This window comes from Canis lupus, chromosome 6 (genome assembly GCF_003254725.2).
Source record: "Canis lupus dingo isolate Sandy chromosome 6, ASM325472v2, whole genome shotgun sequence".
Lineage (NCBI taxonomy): Eukaryota > Metazoa > Chordata > Mammalia > Carnivora > Canidae > Canis > Canis lupus.
This window is the reverse complement of record NC_064248.1, coordinates 71,946,192-71,968,834: the sequence shown is the minus strand read 5'-3', so window position 1 is coordinate 71,968,834 and position 22,643 is coordinate 71,946,192. Positions and strand designations below refer to the sequence as shown.

Here is a 22,643-nt window from a genome sequence, read left to right as displayed (position 1 = left end):
AAACTCAACATCAGATATCTGTCCTATAAGTTTTGATTTGATGATTTACTATTTCATAAAATTCAGTGTTATTTTTGCCTCAGTATAATCACATCTGTGGAAGATAGGTGGGTTCTATTCAAAGTCAATGGGAGGTTTCTGACAGATTGGTGGTCACTATTTTAATCATAATTCTGCACAACGTATGGATTCTAGTTGCTTTGGAATGTTATCTATTCTAAAGAATTTGGCATTTTGTCTTGCTTTCAGATGCATCACTTGGGGTGTAGTACCACACATATTCCATGAACAGGATACCTAACTCGACCAAATTGATAGTCTCATGCATACAAAAGTAAAAAAGTTGAACATTTCCTCTTGACTTATTTTTATTTTACAAAATCACAAGCTTTAAATTTCATTTACTCTCAAGGTTTATAAAGGATGGCTGTTATTTATAACTAAATAGAGTCCATAAACTTAATGGAGTTAATAATGAACAAAAAGATCAAGGAGGGCATGGGGGGAAAATATCCAACATTTGGAATCAACTTCAGTTATTTTTTTCTACAAACTAAGCAAAACAAAAATAAAGCATCATTGTATATGAAGTTGAAGTAAAGCTTCCAATATCCAAATGATATGCTGAAAATCGCAAAAATTTGATAGTATTAATCCAGAATTCCCATAACCAGTGATGATAAAAATGCCTGTTCCAGAATGGATATAGGACTGTCACAGATAGTTAATAACTGGTTTGCTACACAAAATAGGGATCCCATTTACATACACTGTGATGTCCTTTGGACTTGAGAAACTAGAAAGGCCCAGAGTTTAGGCATTTTGATGTAGTCTAGCAGAATTAAGATGGAAAGAAAAAGGTTTAAAAATATTTTTAATTTTCTCAAAACTCTAAAGGATTTCAGATGCTTTCTTTGCTTTTTAAATATATAAAACAAGTTTTAGGCTATATCAAGAACTAAATTATTGAAGAAAAGACCTTTATAAATTTACTTGAAAGATAAATTTTACTTTCCTAAATTCACTTGGTACAAAAGAAAAGATTGAATTAATTTAACTGATTAGTTAAACAAATCTGAGTGTCTAAAATTTTGTTTGGACAATAATAATTTTTATTAATTTTGAACACAACTTTTATATGTTTATACTTAGTAAAATTGTATTCCTTCTTGTATTGAACTTTGTTAGAGGTTATTACATATTATTCTTCCCTCCAATACCAATGTGCAATACACTATATAACATAGTTACATGCTCTTATTTGTTGAAATTTACAGAAATTTCTGACTTTGTTTTTAGTGAGGGACAAAACATCAGTCTCATCTCAGAAAGAACCAGTTCCTGCCCTTAGCAGAGCTATCTACATGAGCCATAACAAGCCAAACTTGGCACATCATTCAACCTGCCAGTTGGCTACAGTCAGGTAGGTCAAAATTTTGAGTCAGGTTAAAAACTGAAGTAAAAAAATTGAAAACACGTGCCAGGATGGCTCAGTTGGTTGAACATCTGGCTCTTGGTTTCAGCTCAGGTCATGCTCTCAGTGTCTTGAGATCAAGCCCTTCCTCATGCTCCATGCTCAACACAGAGTCTGCTTGAGATTTTCCCCCACCTCTCTCTCTGCTGCTCCCCTCTGCTTGTGCTCTCTCTCGCTCTCAATGAATAAAATCCATTAAAAATGGCAAAGAGTCTGAATAAACATATTCCTTTTCTTCTCCTGAATCTTCAGTCTCAGGGGCAGGCTTCAAGTTTGGTACACATCTAGTGGCCCACCAACCTGCTCTCAAGGAATGTAAAGTATAGATGCCATCTTGACATCCCCTGCCTGCCTTGCTCCACCTCACCAATATCTCACAGAAAAGAGCTTATAAACTTGTCTGGAGTCCCAGTCTTGCAATTCATACCCAAGGGACACCTCCAGATTTCCTGGCTCTGCTGGCTGTGGAGTTTATGCTGGAGTCCAAAAGGCCTATACATTTGCATGCTATTAAAAGCTGCAGCCTGAGAGTGGCTTCTAATCAGCATGAATCTAGGCATTTAGATTCTCCCTTTTGGGACACTGACAGGATAGGCACATCCTTAACTACTAGGAGTTATTAAAAATATAATAGGCTACTTGGACAAGCACAAAAGGTTGAGAAAAAAACGAGCTGAGGCACGGTTGAGAACAGCATGCTTCATATCCTACATTAGGCCATTTCTTTAAGACTAAAAGGTGTTTGTTTCTTCTACTGCACAAAAATCAACACAGTCAACAAAATGAAGAGATAGATCTGTTCCAAATGAAAGAACAATATAGAATTTTGGGGATAGGAATAATGAAACAGAGATGAGTAACTTACTGGATAAAGAGTTCAAAATAATGGTCATAAAGATAGCTTGCTCACTGAACTAGAGGGAAGAATAGGTGAACACAGTGGAAAGTTCAAAAGAGAGATGGAAAGTATAAGAAAGTATCAAACAGAAGTCACAGAACTGAAGAAGAATAACTGAAAAATGAACCAGAAGGGTTCAACAGCAGACTAGATGAAGCAGGAGAGAGCACCAGTTAATGGAAAGACAGTGCAATGGAACACAATCAGAACAACAAAAAGAATGGGGAAAAATGAAGATAGATTAAGGGACTTACAGAACAGTACCAAATGGACTAACATTCACTTTATAGGGCTCTCAGAAGGAGAAGAGTAAGGGAAAGGGGGAGAAATGTTATTTGAAGAAAATGGCTGAAAATTTTCCTAAGCTGGAGAAAAAACAGACATCCATATCCAGGAAGCCTAGAGAGTTCCAAATAAGATGAACCAAAAGAGATCCATGCCAAGAGATATTATAATTAAAATGTCAAAAGTTAAAAATAGGAAAGAATTTGAAAAGTAGCAGGAAAAAAATAATTTGTTACATACAAGAGAACCCCCATAAGACTATAAGCATATTTTTCAACAGAACCTTTACATGCCAGAAGTCAGTGGCACAATATATTTAAAGTGCTAAAAGAAAAAAAAAATCCAACCAAAAATACTCTACCCAGCAAAGTTATCACTCAGAATTGAAGGAGAAAGAGTTTTCTAGATAAACAAAAACTAAAGGAGATCATCACCATTGAATTGGCCTTACAAGAAATGGTGAAGGGACTTCCTTAAACTGAAAAAGGTCCTAGTTATTAACAAGAACACATGAAAGAATAAATTTCACTGGGATGGTAAATATATAGTAAAGATAGTGGACTAATCACTTATAAAGCTAGTTTGAAGCTTAATAGACAAAAGCAATAAAAATAACTAGTACATCATATCAAAATGAAGGATAAAAATCCTATGATTATCTCAGGAGCCATAAAAAATGTTTTTGACAAAATTCAGTATCACTTCATAATACAATCTCAGGATTTGTGGACAGTGATTGAGGTAGTGAGAGAATGTACCTTAGCACATAATAAAGGCCATTTATGACCAGAGCTAACATCATACTCAATGGTAAACAGCTGAAAGCTTTTCCTCTAAAATCAGGAACAGGAAAAGTATATCCACTCTTGTCACTTTTATTTAACATAGTATTAGAAGTCCTAGACAGAGCAATTCGAGAAAAAAAAAAAAAAAAAGAAGAAAGAAAAAGAAAAGAGAAAAAGAAGAAAGAAAGAAAAAGGAAAGAGAAAAAGAAAGAGAAGAAGAAAGAAAGAAAGAAAGAAAGAAAGAAAGAAAGAAAGAAAGAAAGAGAAAAAAGAGAAAGAAAGAAAAAAGGGCTTACAAATTGGAATGGAAGAAATAAAACTGCCACTATTTGTAGAGGACACAATACTATCTATGGAAAATCCCAAAAGAAAAAAATGTTAGAACTAATAAATGAATTCAGTAAAGTTGCAGGATACAAGGTCAATATACAAAAAATCTTTTTATGTTTCTATACATTGATAACAGATGATCAGAAAGGGTAATTAAGAAAGCAATCCCATTTACAATTCCATCAAAAAGGATAAAATACCTAGGAATGAATTTAACCAAGGAGGTGAAAGACTTGTGTATTGAAAATTGTAAGACACTGGAAAAAAAAATCTAAGAAGACATAAATAAATGGAAAGCTATCTTTGTGGATAGTAAGAATGAACATTGTTAAATGCCCATACTACCCAAAGCAATCTACATATTCAGTGCAACTCAAAATTCCAATGGCAGTTTTTACAGAAAAATGATAAATAATCCTAAAATTTGTGTAGAACCGCAGAGGACCCTGAGTAACTAAAGCAATCTGGAGAAAGTAGAAAGTTGGAGGCATCATGCTTCCTGATATCAAACTGTAGTAATCAAAACCATATGATATTGGTATAAGAGCAAACACATAGTCAATGCAACAGAATAGAGAGCCCCGAAATATAATCATGCATATTTGGTCAATTAATTTATGACAAAGGAGCCAAGAAGATACAATGGGGAAAGAATAGTCTCTTCAATAAATGATGTTGGAAAAACTGGACCACTATCTTACATGAAAATTAACTCAAAATAGATTAAAGAATTGAACCTAAAATCTAAAACCATAAAAATCCTAGAAGAAAACATAGATAATAAATAGTAGTGATTTTTTAATCTGACACCTAAAGGAAAAGCAACAGAATAAAAAGTAGGACTATAATAAAATATAAAGCTTCTGCATAGTAAAGGAAACTCTTGACAACATGAAAAGACAGCCTACTAAATGAGAGAAAATACTTGCCAATCATATATTTAGTAAGACACTTATATACAAAATATATAACTTCCCTTCAGGTTTTTGAAGATTTTTAATTTTTTTAAGTAATCTCTACACCCAATGTGGGGCTCGAATTCACAACCCCAAGATAAAGAGTCATATGATCTACCAATTCAGCCAACCAGGTGCCCTATCCAAAATACATAGAGAACTCATACAAACCCAGAAAAACAATCCAATTTAAAAATGAGCAAAGAGGATTTGAATAGATATTTTTCCAAAGAAGACATACTATGGTCAACAGATTCATTTAAAGATGCTCATCAGTAATTATCAATGAAATGCAAATCAAAACCACAATGCAGTATCAGCTCACACCCATTAGAATGGCTGTAATCAAAAAGAAAATAACAAGCATTAGCAAGGATGTAGAGAAAATACAGCCCTTGGCCATTGTTTGTGGAGATGTCAATTAGTGCAACCACATGGAAAACACTATGAAGTTTCCTGAAAAAGTTATAAAAAAAAAAAACCAAAACACATAATATGATTCAGCAATTCTACTTTTAGGTATTTATCTAAAGAAAATGCAAACACTAACTCAAATGTGTGTGTGTGTGTGTGAGAAAGACTAAATTGTGATCTCACTTATGTATGGAATCTTAAAGACAAAACCAAAAAACCCCTCATAGATACAGAGAACAGGAACAAATTGATAGTTGCCAGAGATGGGGGGTAGAGTGTGAGCCAAATGGGTGAAGGGATTCAAAAAGCACAAGCTTCCTATTATAAAATAAATAAGTCATGGGGATGTAATGGGCAGCATGGCAACTCTAGTTAATAGTACTGTATTATATACTTGAAAATTGGTAAGATAGTAGATCTTAAAGTTCTCATTACACACAAATTCTGTAACTCTGTATGGTAACAGGTTAACTAGACTTATCATGGTGATATTTTGTAATATATACAAATCTAAAATTATCTTGTTGTATACCTGAAACTAATATGTCAGTGATGCCTCAGTACCAAAAATGCCCCAAAAATGGAGTAAGAGGATAATAAAACTTGCCAATTCCCAGCCACACTGATATTTTCAAGAACAGGAAGTGAAGGGGAAAAATGCCTGTAAGTTAGTCACTGTTATCATCTACCTGTAAAGCAGCTTGATTATTGACTTTTGTGTCTAAAGATGTTCATCCCAAGGGCATTATTGTCCATGCAAGTAAATGATTGACACTAACAGACTTAATATTTCCTTCTGGGCTGGTTAGACAAAATAGTCCATCTTTTGAAGCCTCTGGCTGCAGGAACCTAGTAGGCTTCCAAAGTATAAAATTCAACTATTCAAACAGAGCAATTCATCTCTGATCACTGCAGATGGGTACAATCCATCTGCTACTGTCATTTACCAGCTCTCTGTGCCTAAATAATATTCCTTCAATTGTGCTTAAATGCACTGCTAAAACAATCTAATGTCTATATCTAGGCACTGTTTTATGGTGTGTTACTGATCTGCTTGTTGAATCTTCAACCTCCTTAAAGGCTCTTAAAATCTTTGCTCCAACCAACACTTTGTGGTAATATGAATGATTTTAAAAATCACTTTTTTTTCTCACTAGTATCCTTTTTTTTTCCTCTCTCTGCAGAACATTCAGATGGTTCAAGTTAGTTTTCATTTACCACTTCACTGTAGGAGAGTATCACATTGCCCAGAAAAGAATTAAAGCATTTACATCTGGAGGCAAAAATCTTTTAAAACACAACTCTGGAAATCAAGTAAGTGTTCATTTCATTTGCAGGTTGAGAAATGTTGTAACTACTCAATGAAGTTTTACATGATTGGTTTCTTTCCTATTATTTTTAGCCTTGGGGTTTGAGAAAGTAAATTATATCCACCAATATCCTGTTCTTCAGAAAAGTTTCAAAGGTTTTTAATAAAATCTAGAACTGGAAAACTTCTACTATACAAAGAAATAATTATGATATAACAAGTGGTTCAAACGCACATTTCAAATGTGCAGGCACATTGACAAGGTCATAAATTAACGTATAAAATTCACTGCTTATATATCACTTGAATCAATTTTTAATGAAATTTAATAAGAAAGATCATCACTCATTATAATTGGTTAAAGTTAATAGAGTTTCTAATTAACTATTATCCAGTCAAATCAAAAGCTTTCTATGGAAGCTATCTTATGAGAAGGTGGAAGAAAGTATAGAGTTTTATAGAAATTCTCTTTTAGTTGTTACAACTGCTGATGTTTAAATACAATAAAAACATTTACCAGGAATTCAGTAGAGAAGGAGCAATTTACAAAATTATCTGTGCTTCCTGTATCTGCCATCTATTACTCTCCATATCTCTAGACTACAAACATACTGTAATTTCCCAAAACATAAAAATAAAGAAATAAGCAACAACAAAGTAAACTTATTTTAGCCATATCATTTTATCAGGATACAGTCTATTTTGTATGTTTAAATTTGTCTCTACTGGCCATGATAATATACCCAACACTGAGTTTTCTAGATTTGTATACATACCTGCCTCCTCCTCTCTTCTCTCTCACTGAAAACAATCCAATAGGCATCTCTGTTTAGAGAGTTGTCTTCCTCTGTCAATCCTGGTGGTCTTTTCCATTTAGATAAATGTTCTAGTCATCCACCAAATTGCTCAAGGCAAAAACCTAGAAGTCATCCATGGCTCCTCAAATACTTCCCTTCATCCTTTTCGAGTTCTTCATTACGTGAAGTCTACACATTGGAAACATAACCAAAATGCATCCGCCTCTCCCAGCCCTTCTGCAGACCACCATCTCCTATTAACCTAGGCTAATGCAGTACAACACCTTTCCATGTGCAATAATCAGAAACTGTCATCTGACTTTTATAATTGTACATAAAGGTGAAGGTGCAGAGAGACTGTAAAAAAAAAAAAAAGATTTTAAAAGATAAAGATTGGCATTCAGTTATACTGGGCATTGAGAGGAAAAGGAATACTATGACCATGTCCACATTGCTTCACTGACGTGATCTGTATTTACATCCCACCTTGCTTTCCTGAAGATTGCTGTTTAGGATGGCAAATCATGCTACTTCTTAACATTCTGCATTTCTTTTTCTGTGGAGTTTTGCAGGGTGATGGTCTGCAGGCACTTCACCACACTTTTTTTTTTTTTTTTTTTTTTTTTTTTTTTTTACTATTTCCATATTTACTATATGTAACTAAGTATCAGCTGGAATTTCTACCCCATTAGATATAGGCAACATTAACTCAACCTCCATTCTAAGCCCCATAGAAGTCTAAAAATCTCCCAAATACCTATGAATTCCTGGGAAGCGTATATTTTTCCAATCACTTTTGGCTTTAAGCTTCAACTTCGGGTGATTTAGTTCTGTTTCGGCTTGCATCTGATTTTCTCACAATTTGATGAGTTAACTGACTGTTTTTCACTATTGGAATCATTGTGAGTCTCAGACTTTTCATCTTTTCCTATACCAACCACTTCATAACACTCCAAGAAAAAAAAAATCCCTTCTCACACAAATTTCTCTGAATAATTACAGCAATGGTAGTGAGAGAAAGAAAGATATATATTAAACCAATGAAAAGAACAAATTAAATAATAAGTACTCTTGTTCATAGACATCCTTTAGCAACCTCATTACCAAGAATTTCTTCACTGGTTATGTTATTGAATCTAGAATTATGTCTGACAACCCTCCCTCCCCCATGTCCTTCACTATGTATATACATAAGTCTCCTAGAGTATCTCATTTTGAGAGCCTGCTCAGTTCTGCTAAATGATGGTGTTTTTGAAAACAAAACATGCTCATTTGAGGGTAAGCAACTTCAGAAATAACATGGTTTAAGAACACCAGACCATATTTCCAACCCTAGGCTTATGTTTACATAGCTAGACACATCAAGAAACTCCACAGAACCTGAGAGCCTTTTGTAACCAAGATCCACTTTCATTAGAACTTTACAGATATAAATATATACTTCTCCCTGTTGTACAGATGCTTTCTTTAACTTTGAAATTTGGGCATAAAGGAAACTAGTACATCCAAAAGTATCCCTACCATTAGTGACTGGCCACATATCATTACTATAATCCTTTTCTCCGTAAGAGCCTCTGCTGAGTATTACTGGGTGACAATTCCTGTGGTATGTGAGGAGGCTGGACTTAACACTGAATAGAGTCTGAAGAGTTTTTGTAGAAACTAAGGTTGCTTCCTCTTATCAATGAGCTCATTGAAGCAGTTTTACTGCCTACTCATGATGCCAGCACGCTCCTCTATAAGGCTCTGTAATCTTGTCTCTGTCCTTGCTGCAATACTCCGGGGAAGCTACAACCTTTGAAATGGGTTCTGTGAGTACACTGTGTTATTTCTAAAGTTTCCTACTCTCATATGAGCATATATTTTGTTTCTAAAAACACCAGCATTTAGTTTAGCAAACCACACTGAAATGTGATGATTTCTTTGTAACATTTCATTCTTATGAACAGGATACTACTCCAGTAATTATCTCTTCTCTCTCTAGTTTCAACAAGTTTCCTTCTCTTTTGGATTATTTTCATCAGCACACAAATATACTGTTATTTTTCTAATTAAAGATGTCTTTTTTATCAGGATGCCTGGGTGGCTCAGTGGTTGAGCGTCTGCCTTTGGCTCAGGTCGTGATCTCGGGGTTCAGGGATCGAGTCCCACATCGGGCTCCCTGCGAGGAGCCTGCTTCTCCCTCTGCCTAGGTCTCTGCCTCTCTCTGTGTCTCTCATGAATAGATTAATAAGACCTTTAAAAAAATTATTTCTCAACTCTAGTTCCTTCAGCTATTCATTTCTTCATTCCCCTATACAATAAAAATTTTACAATAAATTGTCCATTCTCTAATGTCTTTTCTCCCATTCAATCTTCAATTCAGTTCAGTTAGTCTTTATCCCCCTATTCCCACTTCACAGAACTTGTCCTTCTGAGAATTTGCAGTGCTCTCCATTTTGATAAATCCAATACACCTCATAGTTCTCATCTTCATTCCCCTTTAGCAACATTTGTCTCAATTGATCATTCCTTCTTTGAAATGCATTCTTTGACTTCCAGGAACTCCACACTACTGTTTATTTTTCCTAACTTATTTGTCACTTTTCTTCAAATCTCCTTATGTCATTCTTTATCATCATTCTTACCTCATACAACTGAAAGGCACAAGTCTTTGTGTTTAGTTTTCTCCATCCACATATACTCTTTTGGGATATCATCCATTCTCCTATGTTCTATCAACTCTCAAATCTATATTTCTAATTATTGAAGTATAATTTCCAAAAATGTAAAAATATAATTCTATAAGTTGTGAACATACATCAGAATGTCATTTAATCTATTAATGAGTAAATCAGCAGACTGATTAAGTAGATTTTATATTGTTCTAGATGTTACAGAGAAGAAAATGTTTATACAATGTTAGAAATAACTTTGTCCAATAATACAATTGGTTGCCTTCTGAGAAAATAAGATGCCTGATACCAGAAGTGTTTAAGGAAAAGAGACTAGAAGACAATTTACCAAGAGTTTTTCCAAGAAGTTTTGGTAAGTGTAAGGATAGGATTAAATAATGATAGCTGATCGAGTTTCTTGGAAAGCAGGATCTGAGATGGAATTTAGAGTGCAATATGTGTCTTAAGTGAGTTTGGGGCTAATAATTGTACAAAAACAGAGCACAATTGAGCAGAAGGGAGAAGTGAAGTTGTGATACAGGCTTAGTGACAGTCTTGACAGGCTGATCCCAAGAGGAGTTCTGGTGCTAGAATGACACTTTAGTGCTATCCTAATTTGGCCCTGAGTAGCCACAATTTATACTGCACATCAATCATGATTGGATATGGGCATCTTGGAAAGGAATATCTTGGGCAAGATAGCTCTCTGTGGCTGAGGCAATCTGTGAATGGTGCTGACAGCTGAAAGCTCTCTCCTGACAGCATTCCCAGTAGCTGGGGTAAAAAGCCCTTTATTGGAAAAAAATTTGGGTGCCACATCATAGTGTTCACTACAATAAACTATGAAGTCTAATCCAGTGCCAAGATTTGCTTTTTATATGCAACTATTTTAATAAAACATTTCATGTTCTAATTCAAGTTGAATTATGATGACTTCCAAACTTCCAAGCATGCAATATCATACATAGTTTGAGTGGACTCAATCCATGATGAAAGAAAGAAACTATGCTTTAGTAAATGTGTCAATCATTTATTTATAGAAGCAAATTTTTTATAATATATGTCACAAATCTACATGATAATCCCAAGTGCCAGATTTTACTTTTGACTAGCTGAGCAAGCTAAAATATTCATAAATTCACATAGAGCCAGATGGCTTCCCACTGAATATGCATTTGAATGATTCCTGTACATTATTTATTCCAGAAGTATACAAAATACACCATCATCATAGTAGGGATTCCTAATGTTTGTTTCAGAAAGGAATCAAGAAATAACAGGTGTCCAATGCTAACCATATTTTGGATTGAGCTTTGAGTCCATGTGTATTTGAAAATTACTAAGACAAAATATAGTTCTTTCCCAATAGTCTCCAAAACATCAGGAATATGAAATAAAGAGTTTTAAACAATAATAGCTAGCATTGGTAAATAGGAGAGCTAAGCTTTGTGAATATTTTTTAAAAACTAATTTGCTAGGTCTCTAAAAGTTCAAATGTATAGCACTTAACAAAATTGTTAGCCATTTATTATTAGGTTGATCAGTATTTTTCCAGGGTGCATATATTTTGTTTTTCTTTCCAAGTTGGAGTTCCAGGTGTGAATTAAAAATGAAGACATAATTTAATCCTTGTTTCTTAAAAATATTTTGGGAAAGATGAAACGATAACTTTTTTTTCTTATTTTTCAATTTAGAGTATTCTTTTCATTGAAATCTTCTTTTCTCTTTTTAGAACTTCCTGTTCTCTACAAATATACTTTTCATTGTTATCTCTCTCTCATTCTTGCTCCTTTTTTTCCCTTTAAATATGGTAAGTAAACATGGTTATTTTATAAACTGTATCTGATAATTTTACTACCAGAAATCAGTGGCGATCTGCCTCTGATGCTTGTTTTTCAGCTCATGTTGGCATGCTTTCTTGTATGTCTTATTAACTTTGATTGCTTGCTGGTCATTGTCCTTGGTAAAATACCTGCAGGAGTTCTCCATGGCCTAAAATGAATGGACCTTCCTCCAGGGGCTTTGTTTGCATTTGCAAAATGCAACAGTCTCTCTGTTGGGAGACTGGAGAGGCACTACCATTAGAGAACAGTTTTACACTAAGTTCAGCTAAGGTTCTGTAGCCTACCAGGCTTTGCATAGGCAGAATGCAAATCTATAGTGAATACATTTATGGCCATAATATCTCAAGGACCTTGTTTTACTTTCTTTTTAATTCCTTCTAATTTGCTGAATATCAAAGGAAACTGTTATTATACAATTCCTTTGGTCTGGAAAAAAGGATGACAGATTTACTTCTACTTGATCCTTAATCTGAAGGAAAGGAATTTTTTTGGAAAGTTCTAGCTTAATATGTCCAAAATCCCCTCTAAGAGTCCCCAATCTGTGGGGGCCTTGGGATACCCTCTGATTCTTTGAAACCTAAGAACTAATGTGTATTTTTCCAAATTCCTCAAGACATAAATTTATTCCACATTCCAGTTATATTTCTGAGTTCAAACATTTCCTAAAATGACTGTGTGCTCTTTTATTATTTTTATTTCATCAACATTTTAAATATTTTATTTATCACTTAAATATCAATCCCCTAGGGCACCTGGGTGGCTCAGTGGTTGAGCATCTTCCTTTGGCTCAGATTATGATCCTGGGGTCCTGGGATCAAGTCCCACATCAGGCTCCCTATAAGGTCCCTCTGCCTGTGTCTCTGCCTCTGTCTGTGTCTCTCATGGATAAATAAAATCTTTTAAAAATAAATAAATATCAATGTTCTATTATCATTTATTTGATGCATAAATTATAATAATCTATTCTACTGGCATATTATTAAACATTTTTGCTAGCAATGGTATATTTTTATCAGTAGAGGGCATGGTATGTTAGCAAAGGGGATGATACCAGTAGATGGTATATTTTTGTAATGAATGTTATGGTCATAGAATGCAATGAACATGGAAATGGTAAATTTAGGAAGAGAAAAAAGAAAAAAAAAATCAGGATAATGTAAACATTTAGACCCTTATCCCTTTTAGTCCACTTTAAAGAATCCATATAGCAGGGTATATAACACAACACCTAGCATAATTCCCTGCTATAAAGATGAACCATTTGAAATCTGTTCCAGAGGAAGTCAGAGTATGAAGACAAAAGTTTTGCTCAATGTATGTGCTTTGAAATAGGAAATGAGTGTATATAATTTCTTCCAGGATAAGGTTGTTGTTTATAAATAAGTAACTTAGACCACTGTTGTGCTCTCCCTGACTTCAAATTATAAAATATATGTTGAATATTAATTATGTATCAAGACCTTTTCTAGACAGTGGGGTTATTTTTCATTGCTCTCAGGGTCTTTCAGTCTAGCAAATGATAAGACAGGGAAAAAAAAGGAATTGTAGTAATGTTCCACGATAAACTGTAAGGTGTCATGAGGAGAAGTCAGCATAAGAGACTAACAAAAGGTACATAATCAGGACAGGCCTTCAGGGGAAGTGAAATTTATACTAAGACCCAAAGGAATAATAAGAACTAACATGTTTATGGGGTTTTTTTATTTGTTTGTTTTTGTTTTTGAGGTGGATAGAGGGAGAGAGAGTGAATAGTGGAAATAGCATTTGTGAAGATTGGTAGGAGAGAGTAGCTAGTACATTGGAGGCTCTAAAAGAAGACCTGTCTGAAGTGTAGTATGTGTAAGAAAGAGTTGATTGGGGAAATGTCTAAAGTTTAGATTAATTTATAGTCCTTTATAAAAATGTTCATGTACCTTCTTAGAAATTAAATAAGGTCAATTACTTCAGAGAATAGAGAAAGTAGTGTAGTTGTGCGTGTGTGTGTGTGTGATGAGGGTAATTGTTCCAGTATTTAGCTAACAAATGACAAAATTGAGTTTTTGACAGTTGCGAATAGGAAAGCAAAGAAAGAATTTTTAAATAAAAGTCCAATGTCTTCCCACAGGTCACTTCCTAGTAAAATACTGTAAATTAAGAGAAAGTGGTGATCCATGTGATAATTTTGCCTAAGCATAAGTAGTGCACATAGAACAACAATATAGAATTGAAACAAGAGAATGGGAAAAACAGAAACTCACAAGCATATTAACATAGCACAAATATTTCACAGAAACTTATTTACTCTGAACTTGAAAAAAAATGATTTCAAAACTTTAGTGTTTAATCCTATATTTTATATTCTCTTTAAACACATATTTCTGGGAAATGTTTTTGTTTAGACATGAATAGCTACCTTTTGTCTTTACAAGACTTTATTATCATCTGTGCTGAACTAAAAATTCAGTATGCAGGTGGCTTTTTTATTGATATAGAAATGACACCACATACAATATTATTATATCAATCTGATTTAAAGAGCAAAAAGAATGTGTTTATGTAGTTAGCTACACTGCATAAACCTTTTCTTTCATGGCTCTTGGTAGAAAAATAACATCAGTAACAACCAAAATACTTACATAAATGCATATTTTATAGCCCATAATCAGACATTAGCTAAAGCAATGAAATAATCTTCAAAGTTTTCCAGTAAATAAAAAAAGAACATAATTTTCTAGTTTAGCATAAAGCTCAACCAACATAGGGCAAAGTATAAAAATTGGACGATATTTTTTTTGGTTCCTAGCTCCACTGTTAACTCACCGCAGTCTGTACTAAGCCAAAAGTCAAGATACACAAACACTAGAGGCCACTGGTCCATGTGAGTCTGGAATGGTTTGATAAAACTTTACTAGGAAGCCTCTTCAAATTAAAACAAAAACACCTTCTAAATGAGTGAAAATATGCTGCCCGTTTAATTATGATATCTAGGAAAATTTAATGGATTAAAGGAGCACTTAGAAAATATGTTTATAATTACTCCCATTAGCTAGGATAAATATATTTCATAATTCCTTCCTTCAAATCCAAGAAGAGCTTTCTTTATATGATCTTTCTTTTATGATACTATGGGTAGGTGTCCTGCGTTGAACACTACATTTCAAATGTAGTTTCAGTAGACTTACATGCAAAACTTTTATGATCCTCTTTGTAAAATGATGCTTCTATCTAAACCACTTTACTTTCCTCATTGTGCTTCTTGCTATTATATACCATGAACTCATATATAAGTTGCATATTCCTCTCACTGATAGAATACTGGCTTATACTACATCCCATGTGCTTCTCTCCTCTGATAATTATGGTTTTAGGTTGTGTTTTTTTTCAAGCAATGTTGCTTTGCCTTTTATTTCCTGTTGAAACTCTTGTTTATCGCTCCTGCTCCTATTTCCCCCTGTTGCGGCCACTTGATGTAATTTGTTTGTCATTTGGTATTTATGACTTCATCTAACTTAATCTCATCAAATGTTTTTCTCAAAAAAAAAAAATCCACGTTGAAGTCTAAATTACTTTGATTTCATCAGTTTTGTTTAATTTGTTTTACTGTGTAGAGCAATAATAGAAATTTTAATGAACACTGTCTTAATAATTTCTCTAAATCCTCTAAAGTGATATAATGATTTAAATTGTGTTCAAGCTCTCAATTTATTGTATGTCCAAGCTTAAAGAGTCATTTCTGCTCTAACATTTTTAAAACTCCTCAAGCAGCAATACCTATTTCAAGTCATGCTATGCTCAAAAAACTTCTGTAGCCAGCCCAATGTAACCCTTTCCTCTTCTTAAGGTTTTATAGTATGTGGGGGGTTTTTTTGCGCTGTTCATTGGCTACTTTGTAGAGTAAGTTATATTTGCAAATATAAAATTAGGTTTTAAAAAATAGGTTTTAAATTCTCTCTCCACACACATATAGAAAACTGTGTCCAACACTTCAGGAGTTTTATTTTTTTCCTAATTCAAAGGACTAACCCTGGAAGATTCCAATTTAGTTGATCATGAATAAGTCCTGGTGTGTTTTAAACACTGAAGTGTTTAAAAACTCCCTGAAAATCTGATTTGTAAATTATTGTGAGAGCATCAAATACCTTGTATAAATGACAAATACTAATAACTCCAAGTAATTAAAAAAAAAAACTCTTAAGATACAGATAAATATTTAAAAGGAAGATGATGAGAATAAAGAGACTAAAAATTGTTTGAATTATCCTTGCATAGAATTTCAAAATGATGCATGTTTTGTCTGCAGAATTGGCAATGGCTTCATTCAAATTCACTTTACTCTTTTCCAGACCTCAGCAATATTTCCCTTAATGAAAGGATTGATTCTGCTCAATTCAATTGGTTCATTCCAATTCATTTTGGTTCAATTGAATTCAGTTCAATTCAGTCCAAAACAATTAAATTTGGGGCACCTGAGTGGCTCATTCGGTTAACTGTCTGACTTCAGCTCAGGTCATAATCCCTGCATCCTGGGATCGAGCCCCTTGTCAGGCACCCCACTCAGAGGGGAGTCTTCTCCCTTTCCCTCTGTCACCCCCTCCCCTGCTCATGCTTATGTGCTGGTTCACTCACTCTCTCTGACTCTCAAATGAATAAATCAAAAATCTTTTTAAAAAACAATTAAATTTATATCTCTCAGACACTGTGCTGGGCTATTGCAAATGCAAAAATGAATAAACTACAATTCTTAAACTGCTTGCAGCCTAACAGGAGAGAGAAAGGCATTAATTCTATCTTCTATAATAAATGTTTTAATACAAGGGTGCCTGAGTGGCTCAGTATGTTAAGCATCTGGCCTTTGGCTCAGGGTCCTGGAATCAAGCTCTGCGGTGGGCTCTCTGCTCAGAAGGGAGTCTGCTTCTGTGCTCTGTGCTCTCTGTCTCTCTCTCAAGTAAATAAAATCTTTTAAAAAAAGTGTTTTAATACAAATAGGTATTGCATTCCTACAGGCTTAACTTAGAGTAAGACTTAAGAGTGTTATCAGTTTGTTTTATTTTGTTGCTGTTTTTGGATTTTATATATAAATGTGTATACGTACTATAGATATAATGTATATACATATATAGTGTACCTATGTATATAATGTATGCACATTTATATATATATATATACACTATTTACACACATAAAACATATATAATTGTGCATATTGCCAAATAGAAGTATATTTGGCCATCAGAAAGGAACAGGCGTAACAGCCACCCTTAATAACATAAAAGGATGCAGCCCTGCTATATCCTCTTCAGATGATTTTGTAGATTATTGCGATTCAATAAAAGAAATGCAAATTATAAAATAGTTCAAAGAGAGTGTGATCTTTAGAGGATCTGTAGATAGCTATTGTGATTATTTAACAAATTAGCTATTATGTAGCTAAATGAGATGGATAGTTTTCAACATCGTGGGAAATGAAAGTTTCAGAAAGATGATGATAAAATTAATTTGTTAAACGTCAGTTGATGGCATGAATTTATCTCTCATTTTGATATACCTAAGGCCCTCAAAAATTCTAAATGCTTTGTAGCCCTCCCCATGGGCTCCATCTCTCTTCTGGCTGCATATATGAAGTAGTGAAATATGGGGACAATTTTATATTACGATTTGGGTAACCAGATTCAGACCTCCACTTGGGCAACTCTGGGCAGCAGTTAGGAACTGGTATGACATAGTAAACCAGCTTAAACAATTAGATTCAAAATTTGGAATTTAGGTCCACTATATTGTGCCATGACTTAATAAATCTAGGCATCAGAGACACTCAAGTTAGTTGTGTCTGCAACATTTGTTTTAGTTTTCAAAAGGTGGTGATCCTAAATGGTAGAGTTTGTACTGTGGGAAAAGTAGGGAATCCTTGGGGAGGATGGAAGTGCTTCTAACAATTTCTACCACTCTGTAATTCCAAACATGCATCTCTAGTATTGGGAACAATTTTTAAAGGTTTTTAAACTGACCTAAATCTAATTTACATTTTTTCCCATTAGTATAGACCTCAAGTGACCATAATTGTGGGGTCAAGAGGCAAAGCAGAGTGCCAGATACGGTGAGAGCAACAAGGAGAAGGTGGTCTACATAGTTTAAGTAATTATAAAAGCTACTCAGAGATGCTGAACACCTAAATTGAATTCTTAAGTAATAATATGATTTTTCGGGGATCCCTGGGTGGCGCAGAGGTTTGGCGCCTGCCTTTGGCCCAGGGCGTGATCCTGGAGACCCGGGATCGAGTCCCACGTTGGGTTTCCGGTGCATGGAGCCTGCTTCTCCCTCTGCCTATGTCTCTGCCTCTCTGTCTCTCTGTGTGACTATCATAAATAAATAAAAATTAAAAAAATAATAATAATAATATGATTTTTCATGGGACGTATGGGCAAAAATAGTAGAGGCAATCATTCTCCATATTACCAGGCTGGCAAAGTATAATATACACTTATTTTAAATGCAGTGATAACTTCTAAAAATGACTTTACATGAAAACAAATTATCTTGACATTCACAATTATAGTCTACTCTTGATATTCCATTTTAAGAAGGGGATAAAATTGTAAGGAAAACACTATGTAACTTGTTCACAAATTCTAATTGAAAACATTCTTTACACATTTCTTAAATATATACACACATATATATACTTAGGTTATTTTTTAAGATGTTATTTAATAATTCATAAGAAACACACACACCCACACACATACAGAGAGGCAGAGACGTAGGCAGAGGGAGAAGCAGGCTCCGTACAAAAAGCCTGATGTGTGTGGACTCTGGGATCACGCTCTGAGCCAAAGGCAGACAGATGCTCAACTGCTGAGCCACCCAGGCATCCCTATATGCTTAGATTATTAAACTTGAATATTGAGTGGGAAGGTTATGTTATGTGGATACCAGTAAAGTAAGATACAAATCTATTAGGATATATGTTGACTATATAAAATTGGAAACTTGTGTTTATTATCAAAAGTATACTGGCATTGGGATATATTCAAACATTGCTTGCTATAACAAGTCTCATAATTATTATATTCTGAGACAACAGTCCCTACAACAAGAAATCAGAAAGCTGTGTGGTCCTATAAACTGTGACTTTCTGTTGATTCACCCAACCAAATGTACTGATCCATTAAGGGAGCTGTAAGTGAACATTGATCTTTTTGTACCCCCAGCAGTTTCATCACACTCCTTTTTAATCATAGCACTCCTTTTTAATTTCTCTTCGGGACATTCAAGATTATATGTATATGAAATTTCAGCTGTTAGGGGAGCCAGCCTAGTTCTACAGCTATAGTATAAAATGGATAGAAAATGTTGAGTCAGTGTCAGTTCTGATTGGTGGGATGCTGACCTGGGCTATGTGAACAGAAGAGGGATCATGAACTTCTTTCTGAGTATGTGCCGACGACTGATGCCATTTCTGGCACTGATATGATATAGGACTATAGGAGGATAGTATGAAAGTATATGGCATTATAACTATTATCACCATTCTTCCACTATGAACAGTAAAAGATGTAATAAGAAATAATGATTACCTATGCTTGGACAGACTACTTACTATGATTGTTTCTGCTTAGAGGGACTAAGCAAAGAAATGGTCATATGGAATCACTCAGCAGGCTCTCTGACAACCACATGTTATATAGATTCACTTTTTGAACCTTTAAGTAGTTTGTCCAACCTACATCTCATTAGTTTTCTTTTCATTTTGAGGAATAGCCACAGTAGATAATTGGTAAGTGAAAAGAAATTTAACTCAATGTAAGTAGAACTATATTTGTTTTCCTCCTCCACTTTGTTTTCTTTGATTTTTAAAAAAGATCAGGTGCATTCAGAGTGGTATGGCCATAGACTATTTGTTTGACTTTTAAATAACAAATCTCAGGCATAGAAAAGTTATGCCTAAAGATAATAATTACCTATTAATTGAACTGTAATTATAACATAGTGTTATTTCCTTATCAGGACATCTGACTCAGGAAGGGAGAAAGAAGGATAAAAGGAGAGAAGTGGCCTGAGTCATGAAGTTTAAACTATTCTGATGGTTTTAATGCCTCAATAATATTTTTTTCTAAGTGGAATCTAGGCTTTATTATATGTACCTTCTCATTACCAATCATTTGTATCTCTATCATAGTATAAATATTTTATCGCAATTGTCTGTTTACTTATCTCTCCTTGGCTCCCATGAACTCTTTGGAGTGGTTAGTTATAGTACATGCTTATCGAATGAATAAATGGTTCAATCCACCAATAAAGAGCTGGATTGACAGTTGAAAGAAGCTCTATCAATTTGGAAAAGAAAGTTTTAGCCAATGACAGAGATGTGACTCATCATTGTTTAATTTAGATTCTTTAATAAACTTTACTTCATGCTTACCCAGTAACAAAGGAAGGCAAAGGAAAAATTAAGATATTTTCATTTTCAATTGTAGTATATTGGAAACAAAAATAGCAATATACTTTTTTTCTTTCTTTAATATATTCTCACAGTTTGAGATACTGAGAACACCTGTTTAAATTACTGTGTAATTTTTTTTTACCTTTACTTTATTGTATATGCTCAAGGCCTATTCATTTTTGAGGATTAATCTAAATATTACCTTAGCAATGTTTGTTCAGGTTCATAATGGTAATTTATAGCTCCATCTAACATACTTCATATATTCTAGTGGAAAAGAAAGGAAACTTGTTTGATAACTAAGAATCTTACAAGTTATTCTTCTTTAAATGCAGAAATTTGTGCTTAAAGTGAAATTAATCAAATAATTTTAGATGGGGCAGCCCCGGTGGCTCAGTGGTTTAGTGCCACCTGCAGCCCAGGGTGTGATCCTGGAGACCGGGGATCTAGTCCTATGTCGGGCTCCCTGCATGGAGCCTGCTTCTCCCTCTGCCTGTGTCTCTGCCTCTCTCTCTCTTTCTGTGTGTCCCTCTTGAATAAATAAATAAAATCTTAAAAAAAAAAATTAGATGAATAGTTTATTCATCTTAGACAATACACAAATTTTCTTTGAGAAATTTTTGTTTTAATAAGGGGAATTTAATGTTTATTAAACACAAGGAAAAAACCTAAATATATACCGATTAGTAATTTGGGGTTATTATGTTTAAAGCAATAATTCTCTTAATTGCTTGTCAACCAGATGTAACACATCAAAAATCTAAACTTCCCTAAAACTTTGGAACATATTAATAAGAACTCATATACACTGAAAACAATTTAGGTTTTAGGTGTAAATTAACTCAGATTCCTAAATTTTATAAGAATTGCTCCAAGTGCATCAGTTTGATTTCATGGGATACATGTTCTTTATAATTTATCTGTTGGAATCATAAAGGTAGAAGTGTCAAGGTCAATTTTTGTATTTTTCATCTTGAAAGCATCCTTTTAAATATTTATGAAGAGACTAGTATGAAATATAAATAGCAGATGCACAAGTGTAGATTGGGATAAATAAATAATATAAACCCCAAATAAAGGAATTCAGAAAGAATGTAAACAGGCTTATTGAAAGAGTATTAGAACATATCTATGTATGTGCTGAAGTGGTCTAATAAATCACTTGAAAAGTTGGAGACATTAACATTAGACTTAGGCAATTCAGTAGAACTTGAAGGTTGATCAAAAAAGGAACAGTAGAAGAACTAAGGTATTTACTAAATCTACCCTGACATTTTGAATGAAAAAAAAAATGTGAAAGAAAAAATATACTTACTATGAGTTATATATTCCTTAGAGAGGGCTTTTCCCTATGTTATAAATATTCCTTGAAAGTTCAAATGGTCTTGTTAAGGAATTACTATGTTTGGTCTTATTTATTTTATATTTTTCCTTAATTTTTAAAAATTAATAGACTTTCCTGTTAAAAGTTTTAGATTGACAGAAAAATTGAAGAGAAAGTATAGAGAGTTCTCATAGACTCTTTACCTCCCCCCCCATTTCCCCTATTATTAGCATCTTAAGTTATTGTGGTATTTCATTACCATTGATGAACCAAAAAATTGATATGATAATATTAACCAAAGTCCAGTTCAATAACATTTAATATTTTAGCAACTGAGATCACCATTTCCTGAATTTTTATGCTGCTATCCTCTTTTTTGTGGGGGGAAGGAGTTGGGGGGTCTTATAAGTGCTAAGAGAAAGCAGGTGCAGCTGGTGTTGTCTGGCCTTCAAACAAGGAAAATGCAAAATGCATGAACCAAGTAACCAGAGACACCCACAGAATGGCAGACAACAAAAGCTACATAGCATATACTGATGAGGAGAGATAAGAAGAGTTTAATCTAGGGGAGGACAGAGATGTCCAGGAAGTCAGTTTATCTACTTCTCTAGCTATATCTGATCAGTATGGAAATCCTCCCTCTGCAGCTGAGATTACCTTTGCTGAGAAAATGGTGTGGGGAGTCCTAAATCTGCCTTAGCATTTACTTCAAAAAGACAAAATTGGTTGAACATTCAACTATAATAAATGTGAAATTCATACCTATTACGTTAAAACGATATCCTCTGGAAGGTGAATTTCAAGATTGAAATCTGTACCTTCTAGGTACAAAAAAGAAATACATAGTTAAAAAGCAGACACTCTTTCTTTCTATGTTCTCCAATTATTCTACATCCTATCTTGAGTTTATTTATATAAATAGAAATATGCACAAGCCAAGAGAAATATCTCCCATGAAGTAAATGGAAGGTGAATGAAAGAGGAATTATGGGAGACTTAACAATAGTAATATCTAGTTTGACCTTCAGAAACATATAGACACAGAATTGATTCCAGACTCCTCCACCTACTAGCAAATCTAGATTTTCTTATACATAATATGGGAATAATGTATACCCTGCAGAATCCTGCAAGATATGAGGTATCAATGACAA

The 22,643-nt window shown here is 34.0% G+C and overlaps 1 protein-coding gene across 2 annotated transcripts in view; it reads left to right on the top strand.

The window, feature by feature from the left end:
- FPGT (fucose-1-phosphate guanylyltransferase) overlaps positions 1-22,643 on the top strand; it is a 31,102-nt gene that overhangs the window by 7,773 nt on the left and 686 nt on the right. The window contains exons 4-6 of one of the 2 annotated variants that reach the window (XR_003124441.3): positions 1,300-1,423; positions 6,327-6,456; positions 10,119-10,275. Coding sequence is in view for 1 of the 2 variants with exons in the window: in XM_049111798.1 (XP_048967755.1) it covers positions 1,300-1,423; positions 6,327-6,456; positions 10,119-10,172 (308 nt within the window). In the remaining variant the exon portion in view is untranslated. Of the gene's footprint in view, positions 1-1,299; positions 1,424-6,326; positions 6,457-10,118; positions 10,415-22,643 lie in introns of those variants that run through there. The other variant, XM_049111798.1, reaches the window with a different exon arrangement.